Genomic DNA, 12,610 nt, shown 5'->3' with positions numbered 1-12,610 from the left:
ACCTGAGGGAGGTACACCAAGGCACCCACTTCACAGAGTAGATTGAAGGAAGAGTGCTTGTCAACAAAGCGCAGTGAGTCAACAAGGAATGTTCCCGCAACTGCACAGCTATACTTGTAGAATAATGTCGGGAAATGAAGGGGAATTTTCAAGCTAAAGCGTTGGACATACATCACACTAATTGCACGCGTCATGTTGCTCAGTTCCCTGTAGTTTTTTTTTTTTTTAGAACGACCAGGGAACTTCAAAGTATTTTTCATTTGATTATTATGTTTGTTTTGCTTCAAAATGTTCTGCCAGCTGTATAACAACGCAACACTTTTTCCAGCCTAAGTTTTTTAACGGGACAAGCTAACTTTATGATGGCAATTATGGCCCAATTTGTTTAAACAATTCCCTGATCAGATACAGTATGTTATCCGCGACAAAAAAGATGCTGTGTCTTTAAGAATGTAAGGTGGGAGAGCCCCTCACTGACGCACGCTTGGTATGCAAACATAAATTTAGCAACAACGTGTTCTCAGGGTGCAAAACTCTTGGAAGCAACTATGAAGTGTCATGTTGTCATCAAAAATCCTTTTGAATTCATATTGTGGAGTGGACGAGAGTTGAAGGAGTAGATACCGCTGCTCTGGTTCGGGATCAAGCAGGAGATTCTCACATACTTCAATCTGAATTAGTAGCGAAATTGATAACCGGAGAGATGGTAACCCACATCCACGGAGCTGCGGGAATTGTTTTCGTTGCGTCTTTATTGCTATGCAAGGTAAGGATTAATTCACTTAAAAGTTCGCTTTTTACTGTATAGCCTATGTTGCACATGAAGGACAGTTGGTTTTAATCATGCAGTCCAACGACGTGGTGATCTGTACGTATAAATCTCATGATTATTGTCAATTGTGTTTTCAAAGTAGCAAGTTTCAAAGTAATATTGTATCCGTGATAGTAAGAGGACTGAAAAATCCCACCTGTTTATAATAATGATATTCGGAGTGATATCAATATCGTTATCGATATTGTTCCACTTGACTTCTGCGGGTAATATTGTCTTTTTCCCGAGCAAGAACGAGTCAATTGGAGCTAACATCTGACAAATATTATATCGTCAACCATATAAAATAGCTATATTCTTGGATTTTTGTTCGTGGGGAACCTATTCCAATAACGTTCAAAGATAATAACAAAACTTTAGTGGATACAATGAAATTGTAAATGAAATTGAAACGGATATATTTTATTGAATAAACAGTGTACCTCTTGCCCATTCTTAAAAGAAAAAAGAAGCACACATGTATGTACGGGGAACATACGTACAGCTCTGCAAAAAAAATCAAGGTGCCGAATCAAATGTTCAGTTTTACATTTGGGTATGTGTCTGTGTAAAATCTAACTTATCATTCAGAGCACTTACCTACAGAAACTGACAACATAAATGCACAGTATTGTTATACATTGAATAATGCAAGCTAAACAAGTTTATACTAATAAATAAATAAATAAATAAATAAATAAATAAATAATACAAATAACATACCCGTGAATAAATAATAAAATATTAGGAACCAGCGTGTTAGGAAGTTCAACCATCAATATCTGATAGAGATTTTTCTCAAAGGTATTGGGGTGGTAACTTATTTTATTTCCAGAGCTGTGTTTTTCTGTAGATATTAAAGTTGGTTTCATGACTGTGCATTTGAAGAGCTTCAGCAAAGTCAAGCCCATAAAACGAGATGCAGTAATCAATGCTATGGGGATGCATGTGCGCGTGTGTGCCTGTCTGAGCCGCAGTGTTTCCCATCCATGCAAACTGTTGGAAGCCAGTAGAGAGAGAGAGAGAGAGAGAGGGAGGGAGAGAGAGAGAGAGAGTGAGATGGAGAGAGAGAGAGAGAGAGAGTGAGTGAGTGAGATGAGAGAGAATGAGTGAGCAAGAGGGATAGAGTGAGTGAGTGAGAGTGCGAGAGAGAAAGAGTGAGTGAGAGCGATAGATAGAGAGTGAGTGATTGAGAGAGAGAGAGAAAGAGAAAGAGAGAGTGTGTGTGAGAGAGTGAGTGAGATGGAGAGAGAAAGAGTGAGTGAGAGGGATAGAGAGAGAATGAGAGTGTGAGAGAGAAAGAGTGAGTGAGTGAGAGTGAGTGAGATGGAGAGGGATAGAGAGAGAATGAGTGTGAGAGAGAAAGAGTGAGTGAGTGTGAGTGAGATGGAGAGAGAAAGAGTGAGTGAGAGAGAGAGAGAGAGTGAGTAAGTGAGAGGGATAGAGAGAGATAGAGAGAGAGAGAGAGAGAGAGAGAGAGAGACAGAGAGAGTGTGTGTGTGTGTGTGTGTGAGAGAGAGACCAGTGCATCTGGAGCCGGTCCAGCAGCTGTGCTGGGAGCAAGGTCCAGTCTGTAGGGGAGATGGAACACCAGTGGGGCAGCACCAGTGGGCTGCAGCTCAGGGCCAATGAGGTGGAAAGCACTTTTCAATAGCAGGAAGGCCATGGATCTTCAGGCCACGGCGTTGTTGGTAGCAGTCCCAGAACGCCCTGCCTCACAGCAGGCACTCCACCTGAACTACTGTGCCTCGTGAAAGGCTTGATTATGCGGCAGAAAATAACTGAGTCAGGAGAAAAATTATGATAATAGCCAGAGTCTGCTTAAGATTCCTGTCTGTTCTCTGCCACCCGGTTACAGGGACACTTTTAAACAGCTCTGTCTCAGGGTGACATGGACACTGCCAACACCGCTGGTATTTTGGAGTCTTGGTAAGTCTAGACAGGCGCTGCAGTCAGTTAAAAGTGGTCAGCGGGGGAAACGTGTCCCAGCAAACAAAACCTGATGCCCCTGCCCTACAGATCCTAGCCCCTGGTGGGGGGCATCACTTAGGGGTCAGTGTGACGCACAGGGGCCTGAACAGGGTGCTTTATAAGAGATACCTTATCTGATTACAGCTTCCTGTCGCAATTAAGGGTTTGACTTGACAGAAGGTTTGGAGCACTTTTGGGGACAGGGATAGCATGTTAATGTTAATGACTGTGCCCCCCCGACACGAGGCTGCTCCGTCACCTGGACACGCCGGGCGGAGTGGAGGCGTCTCCGCGCCGGAAACCGGGGCGCGGCACGTCAGCGGAAGGGGCGCAGTCTCGACGGCAACTCACGGGGCTCCTCGAGGGGAAACAACCGTCCACTTCAAAACCAAACATCACAGGAATTCCTTTGTGGGGACGTTGCTTCAGTAATTTGCCTTTTCAGGGCAGTTTTGCTTTGCCCTGGCCATTCTTTCAGTGTGACAGGTTCTTTTCATTCGTTCTCTGGCAGAGTGGAGTCAGAGGAGGAAAATAGCAGCAGCCTACCTTACTCTCTGGAGACGGGGGGGGGGTAATGATGGGGGGGGGGGGGGGGGCTGAAGGGTCTGTTGCTACAGACTTTTAATAGTCCATAGGGATTGAATAGACGTGGCTTTGTCAGTGGGGTAAAGACATTACTGAAAGATCCTTTAAGGATCTTGTTTAGTAGCAAACAGCTTGTCCCCCCCCCCCTCAGAAGCCAGGAAAACCCTTCCAAATGAGCTGAGCCTTCCTGTGAAAGGCAGTGAATAGCGGTATGCTGGACGCCAGTGGCAGCAGAGTCTGCCTTTAAGGGATGCCTCGGCCTCTCTAAATGTAGTCCCCGCAGTTGCAGTGAGTAGGACATTTGGCACGTAATTGCCGATGTATGTTTGCTTTAACACTGCTGTGTCACGCTAAATTCTTACGCTGTGAAATTGCCCTTTGTTCCCCACATGTACTGTGTCGGACCGGTTCAGTTGTGCAATACGTCTACTGTACTCGGCAAAAGTAGTGTATCGGTTAACTGTGATGCGCGTGATCAATTACTGCAAATGAAACACATTTGCTGAAAAGAAATGACATTGCCGTCTCATGGCTATGGCAAGCAGAGTAAATTGCAAATGTTTTGCTTCAGCGATACATTTGTTCTGCTCTCACCATCTCCAAACCGTGGTTGCCGTTCCAAATTCATGATGACAGAAGTAAAATATTTGTACACATTATTGAGTCTCGGTACCTACTCTGTTCTTTTCCCATAGATAGTTATCTGTTATATTTTGGCACAGTGAAATATTATTGGACCATATGCTTCCCAACTTGCTACGCACTGGTTAACTTTGTGTTTCTCATATTTACAGAACCATTGCAAATGCGCTTTCTGTCATACATTGGAATGGGTGTCCATCAGGTGGATTTGTGGTTAGGACAGGTTGAGAAAGGCGGTGAATATGATAGTTGAGTGGGCGCTGCACAACTGCACTTGTGCTGTGGTATGACTTCCTCCTTGTTTTATTTCAGTGCCATCAAATAATTATGCTTTGTGTGCCCAAGAACTGGCAAACTACATTATTCTCACTGAAGACAGTTAGTCTCACACAAGGTACTGACTCCTTCCAGTTTTTCATCCTGACAATTTGTTGAACACAAAGTTTTTTTGTTTCTTTTAAAGCTTTCCCAAACATCATGTAGACTCCCTCGGCTTAGAGCTAGGGTGTGACTGGATCACATACTGTGCCATCTGCTCTCCAAATCACAGGCGTAAATTGGGAATGAAGCTCGAGGATTGGAAGTGAAGACCATTGTTCCAAGTAGTCCTGAGGGGGAAAACAATAGCTCCTAGCCATGGCGACAGTCTCTCCTGCCGAGCTTGACAATATTCCCATTTTCAGGCACTGTGTGATCCGTAAAACCCTGAAAAGATCAAATTAAAACCTTTAATTGCAAGTGCGCAAGTATGTTATTTAGAGAGGCCTTTGAGAAAAGGGTCAAAAACATCTGGGCTGGGCTGGGAAAACCGGCTTGAAGCATGTTAACGAGATTGAGTGTTTTCAGTTAAACTGTGAAACCTTTGAAACTCTTATTGCTCACATCTGGGCCTGATCTTGAATGAGAGAATGAAAGGACGCAGTCGCTGTGCAGAGTGGCAGAGCTGTTCTACACTATTCGCTTTTTGGAAAGGGGTCTGGGTGTGGCGTTTCTGCCCTGGGCCACGCTCCGTAGTTGCCATCCTGCCAGCTTGCCCCCCCCCCCCCCCTCCCCCTCCCCCGGTCGGCTAAGCTCGGGTGCAGATGGGATTCTGGGATACTCCTGCCCCGGATATCCCCGGTCAGCCCACTGTCTTCTTCCTCCCGCGAGAAGGAAGTTCCTCTTACCTTCCGGAGCCTTCCAGAGTGACGGAAGAACGCATACAGGGGAGGGGCTTGGCAGGCAGGGTGTCGTTCATCACTAATGTCAGCAGGGATTTCAGTGGGGGACATTGTGTGTGTTGAAGTAGTGCTCCTGCCATTAAGTTGTGCTATGATATTGGACCTCAATAATGGATGGCAGTTTACACAGCGCAAAGCCAGGCGTTTGCCCCACAAGCCACGGGAAGTGCGCACTGAGTGATAGCTCAAGACTACATAATAAGCTGTCCTGGCCTGTAATTCAGCCGCCTGAGCTATGCCTTGGGGTGGCTATGGCTTCAAAAACTCGCCATTCGACTTCACTGTTACCGTATTCTTGCTTGGGAAATCCCGAACCTGTTTGGTTTCGGATTCGCTGTAACCGTGAGTGGCCAGCAGATGGCGCTGTGGCTGAGGAGGGCTCAGTTGGAGAGAGAGGCCGTTGCTGAGTGTCAGCCTGCATCGGTCACACGGCAGTGTTGTTCTGAACAGATGGGCACTCCGAGCGTATCGCTCCATCTTGCGGATGCAGTTGCCTTTTTTTTTTTATCTGCTGTCTGTATCTTTGTCACTTGTTTATATCCGGCCCGTTTATTTTCCATTATTAGTCATAGTAACTGTACATAAAAGTGGAACTTTTGGCATCCTGTCTTTTGATGAAACATCTTGTGCTAGTTTAAGAATGCGTTTGCTGTTTCCAGTAGAATGATTGAGATTCTTGGGAGGGAAGCTTGCGCTGGACGTGAGATCAAACTGCGCCATAGTGGATGGGATGATTCTTCATCTGGTCTGCAGCCGCAAAAAACCTGCGCGTTCCAACTCTGCGTCTCTGTCAGCGCTACAGAACAGTGACACTGCCGTGACCTGGCCCTGAACTCTCACACGCTCGCTGCACTCTCATAGCAGGGGAAGGGGGAAATCAAGCTCTCAGAGTGAGTGTCGTAAAGCCTTGAAATACGGATGGCAGGTACCTCTTCGTTGTGGTGCTAATACTGTGGATTCAGAAGGGTTTACTGCTTGTGCCGGAGAGATATTTCTTTACATACAGAAATTATCTAATGTATAAATTCCTACTTGAAAGCAATAACATAGAAAGAAAGAGAGAGAGAGACAAAGAAAGAGCGATTCAGAGAGAGAGAGAGAGAGATAGACAGAGAAAGAGAGATTCAGAGAGAGATTCAGAGAGAGAGAGAGAGAGAGAGAGGTATTGGATCAGTCTCGTTACAATGGGGCAGAGGGTTGTAGGGCGGTGTGGCTCATTACTGCCTTCACACACAGCACACTTTTACACACACTCTTGACCGCAGTCAGTTGAATGCACCCCCAACATCCCCTGATATTGTCCCCTGAAACCCTTGAGGGCTTTGGTTTCCCTGTTGAAGTCACTGTGAAGTGAAATCCTTGAATATCTGGCACCTTGAGAACCATTTTCATTATCAATCACTGTCTAAGACTCTAGATTACTGAAATGAATACAAATCACATATAGAGTACTGCATAGTTAAATGTCAGTTAAGGACTCGCAAAAGCGTGGAGTTTATGGAATCATTTTTGGGACCGTAAAATCCTTGGGGGTAATTTAAAAAATGTGGGAAAAAAAATTTAATTGTGGGGGATAGCTTCCTTATTCTGCGGGGAGGGTTTTGTGCCTCTGCCAGTGGCCATCAGCCCTAATAATATATCTTAATAACATTTTGGAGCGGTAGCAACTCCATACACATCATTTAAAACAGACGTACTGACTTACAATACTCAACCTCAGCCATTAAATCCCAAAGACTTAGACCTCTCATTCTGGAGAAGAAGACGATGAGGTCTGTTTATGTAAACACAGCCTTTAATTATGAAAGAATGCTGTTGACGGTTTTTTCTTTCTTTTTTCTTTTATCCCTAAAGGGTAAAGATTGTGTTTGAATGCCTTGAATGAACACTGAATGAATGTATAATAGATGGCTGAATTTATGGCTGCAAAAAGAAGTGTCTTCGGTGGACATGATATCTGTGTGGAGTGGATGTGTGGTCGTCATTGAAACATTGCGCAGTGGGCAGAACCTAAGAGACCTCCCGGGCCACTCAGAAAAAGACACCTGGGGTCCGTGAAACACAAGGCAAAAGAAGAGAACTGAATTAATGGCCCGTTGACCCACCCCCGAACATTAAAATCCCACAGTTCGTCCCGTTCTCTGTGGTGGCCTGCCAACTGTCCTTCTGTAGGAAGCCGCCTGAGCTGCAGCCGTGTACTTCAATTGCCAAGAGCTCTTGGATAAATCTTACCTAAATCACGGAGGAGCCTTTGGTTTTATTCCCCCCGCTGGTTTTCTGAGGCCTGGTGTGTGGCTGACCTCAGAGCCCGGGGAGAGAGGAGGCTGTTCCAGGTTGTTGGGCTCCAGGCCCAGGAAGATTACGCAGGCCGGGCCCTGAGACGTGACATGGGCGGTGTGGAGTGCGGCTCTCAATGTGCGCTTCCTGGTCCCAGGTTACCGAATCCTGTAAAGAGATACGCGCCTCCCCTGGAGGAAGTGGCTTCTGGGTAAGAAGCGGCTGTGTGGTCGGTCCAGCCAGGTGTCCGGGAAACGGGATTTTCGGGATTTTGGCCTGGGAAATGTAATGGAGCGGTCAGGAGAGGCAGTAGTGCAGTTATGTTTCAGCGTTTATTACCTTATAGCAAACATTCCGAGTCCTACTGAATGTATCTGCTGTTCTCTGGCCAAAAGAGTACTTGCACTAACAGTACATCACAGAACCTGCAATAAATCTTCTTTGTGTCTTTTGGAATGTAGTTTGTCCCACCTCTTGCGGTACAGATAATGTATTTGCTTTAAATAATGAAGGGGATTAAGACTTGGCTAAATTCCCAGTCTTGGTTGGAGTTTATCCTGCAGAGTATCTCTCATCCAGTACAAATGCTTTTAATCTCTGCGGGTTTTAGTGTCAGTGTATTACTAGATAATAAAAAATTGTTTCCTTAATATGACAGGCTTTTAGCACGAGTACAGAGTGCAGACTAATGGGTATCTGATAGTTTTGTAACAAACATATGAGTATATATGCATGTATATATAAAAAAGGAGCGCTCGACATAGCTCAAAGAGTGATCATCATCACCAACCAACGTAACCGTTAGTGCCCCAGCTCAATCCAGAAAGGGGCTATTTTGAACAAGCGCTAGATCACAGCGTCTATTTTTAAACCAGAGTGGTTCTGGAGTCAGTTAGCACTCTGTTAGCCCACTGTTGCGGCCTGTCTGAACCTGTCATCTTGTGCGTGCCTCTCCTCAATGCGGCTCCTTCTGTCAGCGCGGCTTGCTAGCCTCCCCACCTTGCATCGCCCAGTGCCTGGTATGCAGCCTGAAAGATATTTGGCATTTAGCGGTCTGGAAAGAACACTTGACATTTAACATATTTGTCTTATTTCCTCGCCCCCTCTCACTTCACCGGGATTAAAGGCCTTAATGGGCCCTATTGTTAATGCATTCTCTGCCTCCGCAATAGCTGGAATAGTTGGAATAGTGATGGAGAGGTGCCGGTGGCCCTTCTGCCGATGACGGTGGCCCCTGACACGTGGCCCTGTCAGGGTACCCAGGGCAGCAGGCCCCTCTGGAGGGGTATTAAAAGCGGGCGTTGACAGACGGTTAGTGGCCTTGATGACAGGTGAGAAGAGGACCAGCGTGGCGGAACGCCAGTGCAGGAGAGGGATTTTATCGGTACAACCGTTTAACATCCTGTCCTCCTCCCCGTACATTTCTTCAGAAACAACACTATGAGCCCGGGAACGATACGTTTGACCTCCCCGTTAGAGAAACAAGCACGCTGTGGCCACAGGTGGATTGGCTATTCCAGCTTTGGGTCAGTGCACTTTCCCCGCCGATCTTTTCTCGGTGGATTTTCCAATTGTTTATCGGCACCTGTCACGTGACAACAGCCCGCACAAGTGCGCTATGGGGAGCAGCCCTCAAGCTTCCTGTCGAGACCGCGCTCTTATCTCCCTCGTTTTTCTGTGCGTTCTCAGCGAGAGTTCGGTTGAAGAGGCGGACAAAGCACGCTCCTCTTCATGTCTACGCCTCACGCCATCTCCTTCGTGCCACGGGCTCAGCGGGCGGTGGAGATGGATGAAACCCCGTCTGTGGAAAAACCTTTTGCGCATTTAGGAAAATATTACAGAGCACCGGGTCACGTGACTCGGCTGGCTGGCATGCTCCTCATACCTTCACCTGAGTAACTCCTTGAGAGGCATTCCTCTCCACGCCACTCAGATTCGCTCAGGGATTCCGCACAGAGCCCCCGACTGACTGAATGTCGGGCCGCGGAAAAACGTGATCGCGCTGACAGTGTAATTGCGCCGTACGTATCTCACGAGCTGAGCAAATAAGTTATGGTCTGCCTTATTCGCGACAGTGAGACCAATTAGGTTTTTTTTTTTTTTTTTCCTGAAACATAATACTGTGTTTTGAATGTTTACAAATTACAAGGGGTGGGTGGGTGGGTGGGTCAAAGTATTTGTTTTTTTGGGTCCAGCACCTATACTGTTACAGCCAGAGTGGCTGCGCTAGCCAGCGATTGCTTAATGCATCGCTCATCCCTTGACAGCGTGCTGAAAGCCGATACGTTGCCTTGGCGATGGCGGCTGGGCGGTTAAGCGAGGGAGTGTGTTTTCGCTGTGCTGCGTTAACCGCCACCTGAAGGGCAGGCGTTTCTGATGAGGCCACGCGGCCCTGCGGTGCTGGAACCTGCTCCGAGCGCGGAGCTGGCGAGGGAAGCGTGTCTGTCAAGAGGTGGGTGACGGAGCGCTGGTGGTATGGAAGGTATTCCTCTTCTCTCTTCAGGAACCCCCTGCAGCTTTGGACCCTGTCGCACCCGACTCGTTACATAACGTCAATGGCATTTTGCAGACACTCTTATCCAGAGCAGTTGATTAGACTGAGCAGGAGACAATCCTCACTTGGAGCAATGCAGGGTTTAAGGGCCTTGCTCAAGGGCCCAACGGCTGTGCGGATCTTATTGTGGCTGCACCGGGATTAGAACCACCGACCTTGCGTGTCCCAGTCATTTACCTTAACCACTACGCTACAGGCCACCTGCCTAACTCATCTGTAGGCTGAACATCTGTAGGTTTGTGAATTCAGCAAACCCTCCTACTGGTTTCTGAATCACCTGCACAGTGTAGGTCTAAGAGCTCCTTTGTTATTCTCTCTGTGTGGAGACAGATTTTATGCAGTTTTGTTTTTCTTTGACTGGGGGTGGTGTCCCAGCTGACAATGTGTCCTTACCCACAGGATTGGGTTCCTCGTAGGCTTCATCTGCCCACAAACCGAGTCCTATTGTTTGCCTGTATTCTTGTATTGTCATACTGCGCTGCCACCACAACACCAGAAAGCCTGTGCCAGGGACTCCAGGTCATTACTCATTGCCAAGAGACACAAGATACTCTACCTACCGGGGAGCTCTGTTCCTGAGAGGATAACTATGGCAGCCTGGCTTGCTTTGGCTTGAGCATCTGATGTGTGTACGGTCAGGACTGGACCCCTTGTTTCCATTCCTTTGCGGCTGCTGTCCCTCTGGACAGAAATGTGAGTTTGTCTGGTCTCATCTGGTTTCATCTCTTCTTGTCCCCCTTTCCAATATGGTTCTCCATATTGGCTCCGTGCAGAGTGGCAGAGTGAACAGACCAGTTATGCTGCATGGTTATGAGGAGCCTCAAAACATCACTCCAGTTTTGGAGGGCCACAGTGCCTGCAGGTTTAACTCCAGTCCTGGAGGGTCACAGTGTCTGCAGGTTTAACTCCAGTCCTGGGGGGCCACAGTGTCTGCAGGTTTAAATCCAGTTCTGGAGGGCAAAAGTGTCTGCAGGTTTAACTCCTGTTCTGGAAGGCCACAATGTCTACAGGTTTTACTCCTGTCCTGGAGGGCCACAGTGTATTTAGGTTTAACTATAGTCCTGGAGAGCCGTAGTGTCTGCAGGTTTAACTCCAGTCCGGGAGGGCCACAGTGCATTTAGGTTTAACTATAGTCGTGGCGGGCTGCAGTATCTGCAAGTTTAACCAATTTAGGATACATGTCATGTGAAATCTTAAGCCGCTCAGGTGTCCTCCCCCGCTCTGGTCCTGGAAGGCCACAGTATCTCCAGATGTTTGGTGTGTTTTGCTGATTGAAGTCACCCCACATTGTCATGGCGCACTGAGGGGTCTTATCTCAGGTTCTGGATCATGTCCCTGTGCAGGGCTGTGGGGCTGAGCGCGATGGTGGAGCTGTGACAGACGCAGCTGGGTTTGCCCTAATTCCTCGTAGAGAGCGAACTCCCACCGGACTGAGGACTGAGTGAGAGACTCCACCGCCTGCATCCACAAGACCAATCTGTCCGTCCCATTAAAACACAAGAAAGTGCCCTGAAAGAGTGCCCCCGTCCCTGACAAGCCCTTGTCAGGACCCTCACAGAAAGTGGCCTTATCATCTGATAATGTGGCCGTGAACATTCCAGCTCCATTATAAAGGCCTTAATCTGAGATGGCAAGGCAAACCGATACTCCTGCCAGCGGGGAGAGGGGAGGGAGGGAGGGAGGGGGGGGCACACCTATCCGTGATTGGCATGTTCTGACTTCTCTCCCCCGCGCGGAGGGGGGGGGGGGGGGGGAGGCCATGGAGACGAGCCCCTTCCTGCCTGAGAGTGCCGGCCCGGTCTCGCGCTCGGCTACGCGGGTTGAAGTGAGGGAGCGACAGGCCTTCCCGGCACTCACGTCAGACGGGCAGAGACTCCTTCAGCCCCGAGACGGTGAGCGAGCAGGACAGTACCCTTTAGGTCACATCGTTACCTGCTTTCACGGGCAGGGACTGTGCCGGTGCTGCGCTAAGATTAGCAATTGTGGCCGTGTCCGATTTAGGTCAAGTGCTCCTTCGTTGTTCGATTGCAATGTGTTATGTCGTGACCACATCTGTATCGATTGCTAGTCTAGGTCATTCCGTCCGTGAATTTTGAAATGTATTGGACTAAATTAACATGCGTTCAATGATGTAAATAATCCAAAATGTTGTAACAACTGCTAATAACATACCGAAATCAAATTACACGCTCAATAAAAATGCCAAATCGACATTCGTTGGGTGGAAGATGATTACTCCTGCTGAAAGTGAATCTCGTGTACACTGTGAGTGCCAAATCCCTTTCACAGTCAGATGCAGCTTTAATATGTGAAATGATGTGTCTTGTGATTCTGCCTATGGCAGTTCAGGCAAGGACAAGTTCCTTAGCTCTGCGCCCTCTCTTTCTACCATCATCTGTGTGTGTGTGTTTGTGTGTGCGCGTGCGTGTGCACATGTTTATTAATGTGTGTGTCTGCCTGAGTGTATGAATGTGCGCATGTGTATATATATATGATTGAATGCGTGTGTGATTGTGTGTGTGGGTGTGTGCTTCTGTGTGCGTGCGCATG

General features: G+C 47.6%; 1 protein-coding gene across 2 annotated transcripts in view; it reads left to right on the top strand.

The window, feature by feature from the left end:
- Window positions 1-548: 548 nt before the first annotated feature.
- LOC133135261 (ADAMTS-like protein 1) overlaps window positions 549-12,610 on the top strand; it is a 139,473-nt gene continuing 127,411 nt past the window's right edge. For both annotated transcript variants that reach the window (XM_061252136.1, XM_061252138.1), the window contains exon 1: window positions 549-766. In XM_061252136.1, coding sequence (XP_061108120.1) covers window positions 704-766 — 63 coding nt within the window. In that variant the 5' untranslated portion in view covers window positions 549-703. The remainder of the gene's footprint in view (window positions 767-12,610) is intronic.

Source organism: Conger conger, chromosome 8 (assembly GCF_963514075.1).
Source record: "Conger conger chromosome 8, fConCon1.1, whole genome shotgun sequence".
In the NCBI taxonomy this organism is placed as follows: domain Eukaryota; kingdom Metazoa; phylum Chordata; class Actinopteri; order Anguilliformes; family Congridae; genus Conger; species Conger conger.
Note: the sequence above shows the minus strand (reverse complement) of the source record. Positions and strands in the feature narration are given on the sequence as shown.